The 17389-nt window shown below is 39.6% G+C and overlaps 1 protein-coding gene across 1 annotated transcript in view; it reads right to left on the bottom strand.

Moving 5' to 3' along the window:
- Positions 1-13532, bottom strand: part of adgrl3.1 (adhesion G protein-coupled receptor L3.1) — an 85752-nt gene extending 72220 nt beyond the window's left edge. The window contains exons 1-2 of the mRNA XM_053326573.1: positions 13478-13532; positions 7095-7308 (exon numbers count right to left, since the gene is read on the bottom strand). Of these exons, the coding sequence (XP_053182548.1) occupies positions 7095-7308; positions 13478-13532 (269 nt within the window). The remainder of the gene's footprint in view (positions 1-7094; positions 7309-13477) is intronic.
- Between the last annotated feature and the right edge of the window lie 3857 nt (positions 13533-17389).

Consider the following 17389-nt stretch of genomic DNA (forward strand, 5'->3'; position numbering starts at 1 on the left):
GTGTGTATGTGTCTACCATGGGGTATAGTGAAGCAGACGCATCACATCATGTGCCAGCACCAACCACGCCATACTAAAGAAATGACAGATACACACACACGCACGCACGCACGCACACACACACACACACACACACACACACACACACACACACACACACACACACACACACACACACACACACACACACACACACACACACACACACACACACACACACACACACACACTGTGTGGTCCCTGAATGCATTTCTGTCAGCTCTAGAACAGCCTGTCAGACAGGCCACAGGTAAAATAATGTTGTTTTCCCTACTGGGAAAAAGCTTTGAAGTGTGTTACATTATTAGTGTTTGGCTGGAGGATGTCACTCTCTCCCATTTCTCACCCATTCTTTCTGAGTATGTCAAGTGTCATTTTTGACATACAACATGCAATATACACTATGTATACCATGAATACTTTATATTTTGTATACCAAGTATGCAATATGTCAACAGACTGTTCCTTCCTACTGTATATATTCTCATGCACTTAAATTGTATCCTGAAAGAAAATATAAATGAAAGATGATCTGAAACCTCTCAAATTGAACAGTAAATGGAATTTTGATTCTGACTCAACAAATTGTAGGCATGTCAATGAAAGCAGCTGCATGCATTGACAAAAACAGATATGAGATTTTTTTTTCAAACCATACATTTGCAGACTACCTGCTGCAATTGCAAATAATGCATATATGTCTGCAGCTTGCAAAATGCCTGTGATAGTGTTAAGACAACAAATGATATGAAAAAATGTGAAATGTGTAAGAAAAGTTATCAGGGAAGACCAATCTGATTTCAATATGGCTACTGTATAGATGCTTTTTTAATACCAGGTGAAAATGAAATGAATATAAATCCTAATTGGATATGATGCATGTTAACTCAGTCTTTAAAAGGAATCTATTTTGTTGGTGATAGCTAACTCATATTTAAGCATTAATTTTCCTTTGCAGAAATAACCTTTTGGAATAATTAACTGTGGTGTAACAAAAATGATTAATAATATCATATGTCTATTCGCAAATGGAGGCACACAAATAATGCGCACACAAACACATTATGGTCTCTATCTTATTAAGTAGGCTGACGGCCAAGTACAGTTTCTGAGCTCCGACATCTCTCCTCTCCTCTCCTCCTTTCTCCTCTTCCACTGGTAACCATGGCAACTTTCACGTCGTCCGATTCCAGGACACACTCAGGGAGTCTTCCTCCTCATTCCACCTAGCAACATTCCTGTGCTGACATTTCTCTCAACCTTATATCTGTGCATGCGTGTGTGCATTTTTCTGTGTGACACCTTTTTCTCCTCAGTTTAATCCAAGACCACCTGCTTCCACAAGCTCTAAATCCTCCTAAAAGCTAAAAGATGAGCAGTGTTTCAGACAGCTGGGCTGTCTCTCCAGATTGGTAGAAAGCAGAGGAGCGTCTAAGACAGAAATGCCGTCAAGATGACGGAGCCACGCCACAATATGAAAATGTCTCAGGAATTAGTCAACTTGGTGCACCAAAAATGCATGTTGTTGTGTATGTTGTTGTGTGTATACATGTATGTGCATGTGCAGGGGGAGGAGTGCTGTTCCTTGTGCATTGGGCCGGTTTTGCTCTTACATGTCAATGTCAAAGTATCAAGTCAGTCAGAAAGTCAGTCACTGTATACATGCCAGCCTGTCTGAGGCACTGACTAACTCTGGATGTGTCAGACTGTGTGTGTGTGTGGAGGAGAGAGAGAGAGAGAGAGGGAGGGAGAGAGGGAGAGAGAGAGAGAGGGAGAGAGAGAGAGAGAGGAGAGAGAGAGAGAGAGAGAGAGAGAGAGAGAGAGAGAGAGAGAGAGAGAGAGAGAGAGAGAGAGAGAGAGGGAGAGAGAGAGTCTAGACCATTCTCAAACCATTCTCAGGCAGCCATGTAGCTTAGGTGCTTGGTGAAGCATGATAACTAAGGTTAGCAGAGCTGTGGCGACAGGAGGAAAGGGTCAGACTTTGACATGTGGAAATACAGAGGTTTTAGGAGAGCAGCACTACTGTCAGCCAGGATGAATGTATATATGTGCATGCATGTTTGTGATGAGAGAATGGAAGAGGACGTGGCTACAGTGTAGGCAACAGTGACATTATGTGACAATGATATTATAAAGCAACATTTGTATTCATTTCTGTCACATATGTGAAGGAAAGTTTCTGTATATGTTTCAGGGATGACTGTGTGTCAGAATCTGTCATTCTTTATGTTTATCTTCAGCGTTTTCTGTATAGTGTTCTCTCTACTGTGTGTGCATGTGTGTACATACAGTATGTATGTGTGTGGGCCCTAATTACCGCACTGAGCAAGGGTGACAGTTGGGCCCCCAGGGTGCCGCAGGGCATCTCCTGTAACCGTATGAGGGTGGCAGCACACAAACACACACACACACACATTAAGTAGGACATTTCCAGATATGACCTCATTCAGTGGGAAGAAGGATAGTTAATGGAGGGAGGAGAGAATAAAAGTGAACGGATAGAGGCAGAAGTCCATGATAGATATAATAACAAGATGTAATTGTTAATATCCTGCCATCTATACAAGACATCACACACACAAAAACACAGTAGTCACAGCCTTAGAGCAAATATTATCTGCAAAAAATTTAGCAGATAATATTGTTTTTGTGCTTAGAGTCACTGGACTGGAATGATGATCAAAAGTGTAAGATTTATGTAAGGTTTAGAGGATTTATTTATCTGGGTCTCTGTCATTATCTGTTCTGCCCCTCTTCTTCTCCTTCTGTGTTTACAGAAATGGATTAGACTCGAGTGGAGAAGACAGATGAAGTGCAGGTATGCCTAGAAAAAAAGTGCCAGACTGTACGACATAGTTCAATGGCTACATAGTCCTGGACTGCAGCACATGGCTAGCGCTAGATTGCAGTCTATGATTCAAGTGGTTTTCTATAATTCAGCGAGTCAAAGGAAAAGAACTTCAGAGGTTTCTTTGCAGTCTCCCGCGTGAATGGTTCAAACATGCGGGTGCACATTTGCTAACACACACACACACATACACGCACAAAACCATACAACTATAGATGTAGGCAGTCACACATGTGCGGACACAGGCATACACACACAAACCCTTCCACACACTAGCCTGGTGCTTTGAAGGCTTAGCCTCAGTTCTGAAGAGACAGGCTGCCAGAAGAAGTTGACCAAGCTGGGGAACTGATGAGCAACTCTATATTTCCCTCTGTGTTTGTGTGTGTGAGTAAGAGAGTGTGTGAGCATGCATGCATGAACGAGCAAGCAAGCATGTTCATGCATATGTATTCACTGGTGTGTGTGCACACAGGGCTGGTGCACTTTTGTGTGTTTACAAAGATAGTGCACCTAGGTTCCCCAGGGCCACTTCAATTTGGGGTTTAGTTCAGGGACTGGGCATATCTCTCTCTAACTTTCAACCCTGGCATGTTTGGTCACGATAGGGCCAAAAAAAAATATAGAAAACATACTGCACCCTATAAGTCCCTGCACTTCAGCTTCAAGCTCACCTTTCCCCCTGAGCTGCAGAAGGAAAAAAGTGAATGGAAAAACAGGACAGGGCGCTATGAAAACTAAAACAGATGGCGAGGGAGAAAAGGAAAACTGACAGAGAGGGTGAGAAGTAATTACCTTGTGAGGCAGCTGGATTTGCAAGATCATGACACTACAAGATCACTCTAGAATCCACCTTGTAAAGCTTGAAGTTATGTGCTTGTGTTCGAACCAGCGACGATTCAGACCAAACAGCATCCTATGAGGATCCTCACGTGAATCCAGCTGCCTCACAAGGTAAGAAGGTGATAGATGGTAGTAGACAGATGGTTCATCCAATCACCTGCCAAGTATCTTTTGAAAATGCCTGCCCTTTTCCAAACAGTTTCCAAGGACGACTTCTCAGATGGTTCTGTGTAACAAACCATCTGGCGCGTCAGGTTAGAGAAGTACGGGGGTGAGAAGCAATTTGAGGATTGAGAAAAGAGAAGAAAAAACTGGAAATGGAGTGACAAAAATGAAGATATCAAGAGAGTGACAGATAGGAGAATAATAAATGAAGCATGTTGTTATTTAACACTTTCTAAAGCAAGAAAAAGAGGGGGAGCGGTAGAGAAGGGCGAACAACTCCCTACCCTTGTCTTTCTTGTCAAAGTGGTTTTCCTTTGTGTTGAGGGACTTCTTCAAGATGGGAAGGGAGAGGAAATGGGAATAGAAGAAAGAGAAGAGAGGAAAAGAAAGAGAGAAGGGCAAACAAGGTGACAAGGTGGGAGAGGCGGTGTAGAGGTGTCAGGGGAAAGTCTGTTTGAAGTCCAGAAGTAATTTTCTAACATGGTAGCTGAGGTAGAGGCAGCAAAGCAGAGCTCGTGTGCCTGCGTGCGCGGTCTACACATTCTTTAGTGTCCACACTCGCTGCCTCAAATGCCTGAATGCATGTGTGCTAGATCGAGAGAGAGAGAGAGAGAGAGAGGGTGTGTGTGCTGAAAGGTGCTCGGCCCATCAAGTATCAGGAAGGGACAAGTAGTGCATTGTGAAGCATCTCTGTAGAAGCCATCAAGTCACTTTTATATCAATAGGTCGCTATAACTAGCAGACATTCCACCATTTTGGCAAGAGGCACTCTCCCTGTGCACAATTGAACACAAACCTTCAAATGCTGCTGTTGCCATGATATAACTCTCCAGTGACACTTTAATGTATACCCAACTTAACCACACCCAGCTGTAACCAACATGGCTGCTTTGAAAAGTACAATGGAGTTGATTTTTAGGAACACATATGTGGAGCAGACTTGTGACCCTGGTAAAACATTTGATAAAATTGGAATCATACAAGTATGTACATACTCAAAATCAAATAATAAGTTGTGACTTATCTATAAAATAAAGAATGCTCAGCAGCCATTTTGAATTAGAGAATCTTCAGCTCAAAACCTGATAAAACGGGGTGGGTCATTGAACTGAGGCCAGTATATCGCTAAAACAGATTAAGCGTAACTTTCATGGCCATGGCTTCGTTTCCCCTTCAACCCAGTGTATCCCAATGGGGAGATAATCTGGGAAATGCTGCGATATCAGGTCCTCTCTAGGTTGCCTGAGAAGCCTTGTGAGACCCTCTGGAGATATGAGGCTTTGATATCAAGACCAATTATGTGGTATGGGTGCACGCACACACACACACACACACACACACACACACACACAAACTCACACACACCCACACCCACACACACACACACACACACACATAAAAACACACACACACCCTCCCTGGCCTTGGAGAGTGGTAGAGAGGAAAACAAAGAGGGAATGTGATACTGAGGAAACACTGGGCAGGCGGAACATGCTCTGATTTTATCAGTCAGTTGAGCTGGGCTTGAAAGCCAGAAACGATGCAGACATAGAAGGAATGAGAGAGTGGAAACCAAGCAGGCTGAAACAGACTAAAGAAGAGGGGAGCGGGAGTATGAGAAAGAGCTAAATGCGCAAACACGAACACACATAAACCCACTGTAATGTGTGCAAAAGCCACAATGCAGACTTTAACATGCATTAACAAGGGCACAAACACATACATACTTCACTCATTGTGTGCATGAGGATATCTGAGGTTTGTTCCTAGTCTGTGCGCATACAGTAATATGTGCATATACACACACATACAAAGGCTCACTCATAGCCTCATGCAATGCACACACACACTCACTCACTCACAAGCAGAATATATATGTGATAAACCGTTATTTCCGGTCTGAGTCACCTCCACAGAGAATCCCTCAAGATTAAGTTTGGCCTCTGGCTCTGCTAATTGGAGCTTAAAGTCTGGTGTAGCCCCTGGGCAGTGTATACTGTGTGTGGCACATGCTGTGTGTATGTGTGCATGTGTATAAATTATGGATGGCTTAGGCTGTAGGAGAGTGGCCACACAAACTGCAGCTGCCAGAACGAGTGGAGAGACCAAGCCAGGCCAAAGCAATCGCAATCAGAGCACCGCCACATGACACAGACAGGTGGTCTGACAGAGAGACAAAGGCGACAGCAATATTGAGACAAAAAAAATAAAAAAAAGATGAGAAAGAAAATAATGGGACAGCAGGACAGAGTTGTAACACGTGATCTGAAAAATGAAGTTACTCTTGGTGACAGTAATGAATTATTTATATCCAGCCCTTCTATAACACAGCTCTCCCCTCCAGGATATTTTTGTTCAGCTATTATTTTCCAGTTTGAGACCCTCATCTTAATGTTTTTGGTGCCATTTCACAGCAGAAAAGTGAACATATCAAGGATTGTTATATTATTAAAGCAAATAAATAAGAGTGCATTGTCACCATTCAATGGATGTTCATGTTAAGTTAGAAACTGAAAATATTCTTGTTGTGCTACAAACATCACTATCAATAGAGGAAGCAATGACACTGTCCAGCAGTTACCTGGGTCATTGCCATTGTCTGATAACAGTTCATTGTATTTATACAATCTGAGAACAGCAGAGCTGCATGGGTCGGTCTCACTGGTAACACTTATTTCTACACTTCCATCACCTGTCTCGTGTTTTACAGCAAGGGTGACAGGTGTGTTGGTTGTGTGTTGTTGTTTTCTGTCAACTTTGTGAAAGTGGGTTAGTGCAGTGAGTAGTGCAGAACTTGACACTGATTATTTTACAAGGATGAATACTAAATGAGCAGTTGACACCGCACACCTAGTGTGTAGCTTGGATCTCTGTGACTGAGAGACATCTGTCTGCTTCTGTATTCAAATAAGAAAGCAATTATAAGTGTTTTCTGTGTTGGCTAAAGCTCTTTGTGACATGAGTCAGCCTTGCACCAAAGCATACCGTGGGACCAATGGAATTAACAAAGTGATAATCAGAATCAATTACTTTCACTGTGGTTATCTAATATTGGTTTATAGTCCTCAGCAAATATGAGACTTGAGCTAAAGTTTCTACATGATGAACATTGCTCTACACACACATGGTTCACTCACTCACATGCTGTTGTACTTCTCACATCACACAGTCACTTAAACACATATACACATGTACTAACCTTAGTGACATGATCTTGTATGCATCAGGCAAGTAGCATCTAGTGTTCTCCATCTGGGCGGGGTCTGAATCACAGATTTTGTCATCAGTGCGGCCATAGTTGGCACTCTCGATCATGATGACATCTGTGCCTGGGCAGCGAAGCTCGATGGGATAGGACTCACAGGACAGCTCCCTGCGCACCACTGCCATGGGGATAGGGGCACGGCTGGAGGCTGGACACACACAAACACACACATTGGTATAAATATGACTGTGATATAGTGATAACTGTTTTTACTAGATTTCATAGGGTTGTCTTTAAAATGTGTACACTGGAGGCCCAAATTATACAAACAGAGATAGTGTTCAACTACATTAGTACTCTTGTCATATGGACCAATTATTCACACTATATGAAAACAATTGTATCGTAGAAGAATTTTTAGGACATGTCCACTGTCGCAAGTAAACCGTAATTACTGTTTTGCAGTTAGCAGTTTTAGACATCAAGTCTAGATAAAGAGTAATTGCCTGGCAATTTCAACAGAAATTTACTGCTGTGGAGATTATTCAAAGATGGTAATGCCTAATTATTATCGGAGGTTGCAAATCCGATGCATATATCCACTCTTTCTGTACTGAAATAGGAAACATGTCATTAATTCCATTGAGATTGAAGATGATCTGTCCCAGTTTTTGTTTTTTTTTGTTTTTTTTAACTGCCGTTGCTTGACTTCCTTGCTTATTTAATGAATATATCTGCCTCTTGGATGATGAAACATCTGCAGCGAGACCAAACAGCAATCAAGTTGCCATTGAGTGATTCTGTCTAGATACACAGTGTACTGTGTACAGCTTCTGCACTACAGATGAAAGCTTGATAGAGAAGCATGGAGTTTGATGGGCCATGTGCTCAATATAGTCTCATCAAAGTCAACATACAGACTACAATTTCAAAAATACAATAAGATGAGCTTGAAGAGGATATAAGCTTGCATATAAGCAGCGGCTTCTGTGATGTGAGCATTGTGCTGCTAATCACACTTGTAGTTTCAGGATCAAACATATGTTTCATTGGTTTTTGCTTTATATGTGATACTTTACATTCTATTTACATTATTAGAATATGTGTCCTTATCTTATGTAAGCTTTTTCATGTAACAGAATATATTATAGGTGTTCGGGGAAAATATTATGTTTGCACTGTTTTTGAAAGATAATTGACTTATTCTATTTTATCTACGTATGTTAGTTTAGCTTATACCCCTGAGCCATGTAACTACACTGACAAAGCAAAAAAAAAAACATTTTACCACCCCTGGCCATGTCCAATATATGAAATATGAAATGCCACACACATTCTAGCTCTCCTTTCTGTATGTCTTTACTTATATGCTGTCTTGTCACATAGGATACACACTGTATTGTCTTGTGATAAGAGATGGGTGTTGTGATATTGATGGTGTGGGGCTGAATGTTTCAAGGGACTTTGGTTGTTGTGGTGTAACTTGGATGTTGTTATTCTTTTTCTGTGAGTGCAGCGATCCCTGGGAGCATCAGTGATCATCCCATGATAGATAGGCTGCTGAGGTGTTCACTTGTGTTGTTCAGCTTTGTCTATATCATCTAACCTTATTTGTAATTTAGATTTGATTGCTGAATTGTACACAACTTCAAAATGCATGTCACCGGCTACATCAGCACAAGGACCACAGTTGAGAATTTTAATATGCAACCTACATACTGAATGTAATATACATTATGTGCATCGCCCCAGCCGAATAAACAAATAAAATATATTAAATCTGTGAAAAACTAATCTATGCAGTTATAAGCCCAGTCACCATGACTGCTTGTTGTTCAATGTCACTTTTTGCTTTTATTTTAGAGGATTATTTCTTATAAGGACATGCACAGATACACACATGCACATACTGTATACACAGGCGCATGTATGAACACACACAGTGAACATTTGACTACCCGCGCTCCAAACACAGAACTACAACCTCTCTGAAAAGCTAGCTGCAGCACCACCTTCCTTGCTCTCTCTGTCATGGTAACCACAGCAACCCTGTCCTCCCTCCCTTGGCTCTCTCATTGGCTGGAGGAGCGTCATGGTTACACGAATGCAGCAAAGAATCTGAATGAGCTCAATGACACTCTGCCCGAGCTCTACTTAATACTGCCCTTCACCACATCACACACAGGCACGCATACCACACACACACACACACAGAAAACACACACACACACACACACACACACACAGAAAACACACACACACAGAAAACACGCACACACGCAAATGCTTTGAGTTATGGCATGTACAGGAAATTCAGTGTAGCCAATCTCTATGTGGCACTTGAGGGCACTACATTGATAATGGCAGGCCTTAGCTCAGAGATAAGACTGATATATAAGTGACATTTACTGAAAATGTCCTCTATAATGAAAACACACACACATATATACACACACACACACATATCACAGCAGGCTATAATAAGACCTTAAGCATACAGTCAGATACTGTGTGGGTCTCAGCAGTGGCTAAGAATATATGGGATTTCATGCATTTATTTGCGGACGCGTGTAAGAGGGGAGAGCTGACGGCAGTGGGTCATTATGGTTTTAATATGAGTGTTAGTTTATTAGTTTTTCAATAGCTGCATCATGTCTGCCTTTGTGGGCATGAATGTAAATTTTGCAGAGAGTTAATTGAAGCATGCAGGAATCAATACATCGTATTGTAAGGCAGCTGTCTAGACTGGCTTTGGATCAGATGTCTTACAGTGTTGCCTTACAGGGTCCCTGCTGGGCATAAAGAGAGCATTATGACACAAACACACGCACACACACTCACTCACTCACTCACACACACACAATTCAAATGAGGGGTCTATCTGTATTCCTATTAAAAGCCACTTTGCCTTCATAAGTAGCAGTAAATGCTCGGACTTGCACACACTGTCCTGTCTCGCCTGTCACCTTTGAATTCATCTACAGTATTTTTATCAGCGGCCTCATCCATAAAACTGCACTGTGTTTAACCTGCCTCCAAAGGACTCACTCCACACATATTCCTGTCTTTTTTATTTTTCCAAATAAGCATGGGCAGTCACACAGCACCTCTTGATACAGACATATACACCCACACACATATAGCACACGCCAATATTTAGCTCTCTGTCTTTGCACACATGCTATAATGTACGAGTTGGCAAGTGCATGTTAATGTGTCTCTCATTAGTTGTGTAAGTGGTGACAGGAACTTGGCAGCGACGGACAGTACAGACAATCTTATTCAGACACTCTCATTGCCTCAGGGGCCTGAAACAAAAGGATATCGATTTTTACATTTGGGCCAAGAACAAGAGAGTGGCGAAAGAGGTGGATGGATGGAAAAGAGGAGAAGGAAAGTGTGAGAGAGGAGAGAGATTTAAAAGGTGATCTCTCACTTGAATTGCTAAAGCGTTTGGCCATTGCTAGTGTCAGAAATGTGGGTCCTCCAAGTTACAGCATAAGCAACACATTTTCAAAGTGCAAAATATATATTAAAATATAAGGCCGGCAATATTCTGTTTTTTTTTTTGTTGTTGTTGTTTTGGGCTTTTTTTTTGGTCAATATATCACATGAAAACTGTTGTCCAAAAACAATTTATGCTCAATTTACAAAGATCACTGCTCAATAACTGAAAGGAGAAAATGACTGGAGCTGAGAATCAATGTTTGATAGGGGAACCATCCCCACACTCCGAGCTGTGCGATTTTATTGAGGTGAGATTTAGGTCAGGGACTCGTCGCTTGGGACCAATGAAGACCATCCATGAAGAGTTGCCTCAATAAATTAATATTGTGTACTGGAGTGTACAGATGTTTTTACTCTTACTGTCCAAAAACTATTACATACCACATGAATGAACTGCACCGCGGTGACGAGATCCTTCAATACAATGATCATAGACATTTTAGTTTATATTATTGTAAATCAATCCTATGTTCCACCTTCCTAGTGCCGAAAATACTTACAGCACACCAAATTTGTTTTACTCATGTTTTTTCTTTTGTTCAAATAACATTATATATTTGTGACCCTTTTATGTTTTCTAATACATTACTGGTTTTGATCTTCTGGTTTTGGTCTTTTTAAAAAGCATTTATTGACAAGAACAAAAAGCATAATAGAACTTACAAGTGATTTATCCTTTAACACTTCATATGCGAAATGTATATGTATTTGCCATTCAAATTTTTCAAGCTCCAACATGATCAACAAGTCCACTCCATCAGGTTTAACACTGCTTATAGCAGAAATATACTGAAAACCATAGAAAAAACTACATTTTCTGTGATTTCTTCTCAAAAATTCATGCTTTCCACATAACCCTGAAATAATGACAAGACACGGCTCAGTGGAGAAGATGGAGTGCTTGCTGCTGTGTGTCCTCAAGCTAAACTGTCTTTGTTTCAACTAATCCTTGCTAAGTATAAACAGCATGATTTGCATATGTCGACTTATTCTTTAGACATTGATGCAAATACCTTTGACTGAAACTCATCTCTTGGTGTTAAAGAAAAGCCCTTGGTGTGTGTGTTTAAGCAGCTGTCTGTGAGCACTTCCTGTGTGTGCTTGAGTGTTTTTAATGCATGTGTGTATGTGTTTTAAGGAGGATCTGTGTCCATGTGGGTGTACAGTATTTCAGAATTTAAAGTATATCATCTGGATACACGCATGTCAGTGGGCATGTGAACAAGTGCAGACTTGAGCGCGTGTGTGCATGTGTCTGCACGTGTGCGGCAGTTTTTCCTCACAACAGTGTGATTGACAGCAGCCATTAATAGGATTAAGTCCAAGTGGGCCAGAGCTCCCTCTAGAAGTCTTCAAAGCCCATCGTCACAGGGGAGAGGAGGAAACACACAGACAACCTACTGGGGCTGCATCTGTGTGTGTGTGTGTGTGTGTGTGTGTGTGTGTGTGTGTGTGTGTGTGTGTGTGTGTGTGTGTGTGTGTGTGTGTAAGATAGACAGAGAGAGAGAGAGAGAGAGAGAGAGAGAGAGAGAGAGAGAGAGAGAGAGAGAGAGAGAGAGAGAGAGAGAGAAAGTGAGAAAAATATATAAATGTGAACTGCAGTAAGGAGGATCTGTGTAAACTAATATGAGTAAGTGAGTGTATAATTCCTTGGTATTTCAGCTGCAGTGTTTCTACAGCTTCATGCACAGTATTAGAAAGTGCTTGGGTGTGTGTGGGGGTGGATAAGGAGTCAAAGCTGTACAGTCATTACTTCAGTTTGTAGTTGTGGGCATATATATATATTTCTTACATTTGTATTAAATCACTACATGTAAAAAGGAGCACCATGGGAAAATGTTGCAACAAATACCACCACCACCTAACTTCTAACTAAATCTATTTCTACTACTGAAATAGTTTGTCTTGTTGACTTATATAGTGTGTTTTGAGGCTGTAAAGTGTGTTGGTAGTGTGCTGGGTTTACATACTATATTAAGAGGTTCTAACACATTATCAATCAATCTATCATCATATATTTATGTAGCACCTTTCAAACAAATCACATGCGATGCAAAGTGCTTTACAAGAGATTGACAAAATGTAGGGATTTAAAAATGTAATTTTTAAAGATAAAAATGTTATGTAATAAATGAATAAATCATAATAATTAACAGTAAAATATTGATTAAACAAAATAGAATAAAATTAATAATAAGGATGATGATAAATAAAATATGTATCAATAATAAAATCATAAAATTATCAATTATACAGTATGATAAAGACATAAAAAGCATACCATACAATGCAACACTACCAGTAACCGTGCAGGTCAGGAAATGACGTAAACGGACCATATGTGGTTTGTTATTTGTGTTATTACGTTACGTGTTGGACTAAATACATGGACATATTGAGGAAAGTATTTCGGTTTTATGGAAACGGATTTCATATTTCACAAGAATTGATACTTGGCGAGCTGTACAGAAAGTGCTGAGTCATAAGATGATCGTTGTGGATAAAGGGAAGACTTTGAAGGTATGTAGGCATTATAGCTTTTCTTACTTAGCTCAGGGGCTAGCCGAGCTAATCGCTAATACTATTACGGCTGTGAGCAACCATATAAGTCGTGAGTGGTCTTGAATGAATCAGGACAATCTAAGCTTTCCAACGATGTACGGCATGAATATGTATGTTTACGGGTTGGTGTTTAAAACATTCAGAAGAACGTGTGGCTACCTCCTAACATCCGTCCCGTCCCGTGAACGGAACAGCGTGCGTTAAGTGGTTAATCAACACCACTTAGAAACAGTCTAGGTCTGCTTTGTTTTGGTCACAAATTGATTATGTATATTTAATCATGTGCTGTGTGTGACGTTATATCTTACCAATGGCAATGGGAGCAAACAAGATTGAGACGAAGAGCAGGCATCTGGTCCACATGACGTCTGAGGTTGACCTGGAAGTAGATAGGGAGGTACTTCCTGCTGAGCCCCAACGATGGTGTTGTGGTAAACTGTTTCTCTCACAATTCAGTGTTCCTTTCACCATACAGGCCTACAAATTGAGACACAGAGAGGATTTGATTATTTGGATGCCATATTTTAACAAGATAAGATGCGTTAAACATGTCTGTATAATGATTGAACATCATTACATTCATCCATACTTTCTGTATTACACAAAACTTTATTCATTCCTTAAAAAGTAAATATGATGAAAGTCTGGGCTGAGAAACAGTGAGCAGTTCTGGCCATCTACTATTTTTATTTAGTTTTACAACATTGAAGAAATCACAACCACAGATTTATTAACAATTTACCAATCCCTTGGTACAGATATGTTTACAGAGCATGTTTCTATTTTCCAATAACAAATACATTTCCTAATTATTACTGAGTAACTGTTAAAACAAACAGCTTTTACACCTATAAAGTTTATGCAGGAAGAAGAGCTGAGACCTTTTTACTTTGTTTACTTACAACAGACTCCTGCTTTATTAGAGGTCTGCTGTAAGGTCAATACAGCTTCCTGTAGACACATGTGACTAGACAGTGATCAATAATAATCTTAGGTAATATACAACACAGAGCTTAAAATAACTGCTAAACATTATAGTAACTGAAATGACTATTATTATGGAAACTCTATTATTACTAAAGAGTAATATAATTGCAAAAATGAATATGTAGAATATCAGGAGAAATGTATAAATGCATTGACATATATATATATATAGGCATGAAAACGTATTCTAATTATACATGTTGGCTAAATGGGAAAGCATTGGCAATATGTATATTATGTCATTTTTGCTAATAGAAGAACTATTTCTAATTAGTTTGAGACACGACTAAGTGCATCATCCATCATTAATTGTTCTCAAATGGTCTGTTTTATTGTCAGACTATCTTACATTGTGTTATAACTGTTTCCAAAGGAATCAAAAGCTCTACTGATTTTGGTGGCATTTACAGCTCCAATACAGCTGGAATAAATTTAATGATACTGAATATGAAACACTAATGACAGCAGGAAACTCTGTACAAATGCATACCGCATTCCACAAGCCAACAGACCATATGCCAAATAATTCATAAACAACAAATCTGTGAAGGAAATGCAAGACTAAATGCTACGTGTTGACCTTGTAGAAAAACAAAATAAAACGGAGCTTAATGTTTGCATAATGATGCTTAAGTCTGTATTAGGATTCACTTCATTTGGTATTCCGCATCAGCGTCAAAGTGTGAAATGTATTGATGTTCCAATCTAATTGTTCATTTCATGGTCTATCAGTGATAAACAATTAATAAGAGGATGGTCTGTGAGATTTTATTGTAGCAGTGACAAACTGGTAAGCATAAATTCTTCTTTTTTTTCCCCCCTAAACTGACCAGCAATGTTCAGTCACTTACTCATTTACCCACTCACTCAACTAATCACAAAATTGTTTTCTCTCTGCACTCCCAATTTTTAAAAATAAATTATGACAATATATTAAAGGGATATTTACCCTTTTCCTACTGTCATGGCTGCTAGTGGTGTGTTTCCATTATATATTCTAACTCTGCAGAGAGGTTATTGCATCACTCAGTCATTATGCAATCATTCTTTTTGCTGTCAAATAAACATCATTTTTCATGGGGGTAGTTCAAAGGTAACAGCTGCCCTATTGGGTGCAGAAATCTGCGACAGCCAGTGACAGACGGAGTAAAGCAGACAGCAAGAGCCATGGGAAATATGTCATGTGTAACAGAGACTATTGATCAGTGTGACCATATCATTTTGGCCCAGCAGAAACTAAGACAATAGCCAGCCATCTCCGTCATGCCATGCTGTGAAGGCAAATAGCTGCCATGGCACAATCTGTCCTTTAGATGTTATAAGAATACCAGATTTTTTTGTTTTTTATTTATAGAAACTGTCAGAATAACACAGATCCTTCTATAACCACCAGAGACATTCTACATATGCATAACGCATCATCTGAACATCTACAATGACAAAAAGCTCCATGCTGCAGACAGGACAGATACACCCAGAGGCACATGAACACTGCAGAATCTGGATCTGTGGCAACAGACTCATACCAGACACATACAGAAAGATAAGAGCTGTGTAGTCATCTGGGATTTTTATTGACTCTGTTCTTTTGAGGATGTCAAAATAAATCCTTGAAATTTAAAATTCATTTAAAATAATCATATTAAAAAAAGGATCAAATTTGATTTCAGCAAAGTCAGAGGAATGATTGTAGACAAAAATTATATTTGCATTCCATCATAAAATAGTCAAGCATTTTGTCTAGCCAGTACATTTTTTCCTCAAGCCTTGATTATATTTTTTACTTCTGAAATATGGAAAAGTTATCTTTGTGATTCACCTTCAAAATAGAAACTCTGAAATCTATCCATTTGATAACCCTGTAAAGACTTGCCATCCCCTGGAAGGGATGAACACAAGTTAAAACCACAATATCATTACATGATTTATATATATGATAACAATTAACAATTGAGACCAGGCTGGTCTCTTGATATCAAAGCCTCTTTTGCAATTAAGTGTTGGTCAAAATGGCAGCTTAATTCGCTGTGTTAAACAAACCAATGTAGAACCAACAAAAGGAAAAGGAGTAACAGTAAGAGTAGGTTTTCAGTGCTACTACTCATGTTATTAATTATCTCAGGCTTTATGCAGCCCTTTCCATTGACTCATCAAAGGCTTTTGATACTCATACAATCATACAATATTGAAGCAAAGTGTAGGACTGTTAGAACAAACTGTCTATTGGTTTGAAAATGATATAGGTCTCAATGTGTGCACGTAGAAGGTATGACTTTCAGCTCCCTTAGTGTATTCAAAGGCGTGCCTGGGACCACTCCTATACATTATGTCAACAGTCTTGATCAAAATGTTTCCAATACAAATGTCCACGTTCCTACCGATAATACTGTGAAATACTTCTCTATGTTTACACCAAACCATGCTCTTTGTCATCTATGACATGCTTTTAATACTGTACAATGAACCTTGTGTGATTTAAAACTTGTTTTGAATACTGATAAAAAACAAAACTCATGATGTTTCCAAAAAATCAAAGCCACTGAACAGTCCATCTATCAACTCTTTACAGGGCTTTGAAATTGAGTCTGCACCTCAATACAAATATCAATGAACTGTGATTGATAATTCTCTCTCTTTTAGGCTTCACAGTCTGCAACTGATGAAAAAACTGATGATGAAGTTGTGTTTTAATTTAGAAACAAGTCTTGCTTTACCTCCTTTGTTGCTTCCTCCTTTATGTCTGTGCTACACAGTGATTTCATGTTTAAATACATGCATGTATCTTTACAACTTATGTGTTTTTAATGTCTGCAACAATGTTAATTGTGCTGCTGCCTGTCTCTGCCAGGACACTCCTTTAAAAGGGATTTTTAATCTCAATGAGACTTCTATCGGTTAAATATATGTTTAATAAAATGTTAAATTTATTTTTCCATTTCCACTGGAGAATGATTTCATATCTGCTAACAATTCTTGACAAAATCCCTAATGGCACCAAAGTGATAGAATCACAATAGACACCCGTGCTTTATTCTCCCCCCGCTTAAACAACTCAACAATCTGCCCCATTTCTGATTGATTGGTCCCTAACTCGGTTGAACATGAGCAATCTGACCAGCTGTCCCCAGCTAGACACAGGAGGCATAAACTGACATATGGCTGGACGCCACCAGCCACAGCATTCCACTGTTCCATAATTCAAAAGCTATTCCATCACCCCGTATGCTGCGCCA

This window comes from Scomber japonicus, chromosome 2, assembly GCF_027409825.1.
Source record: "Scomber japonicus isolate fScoJap1 chromosome 2, fScoJap1.pri, whole genome shotgun sequence".
NCBI lineage: Eukaryota > Metazoa > Chordata > Actinopteri > Scombriformes > Scombridae > Scomber > Scomber japonicus.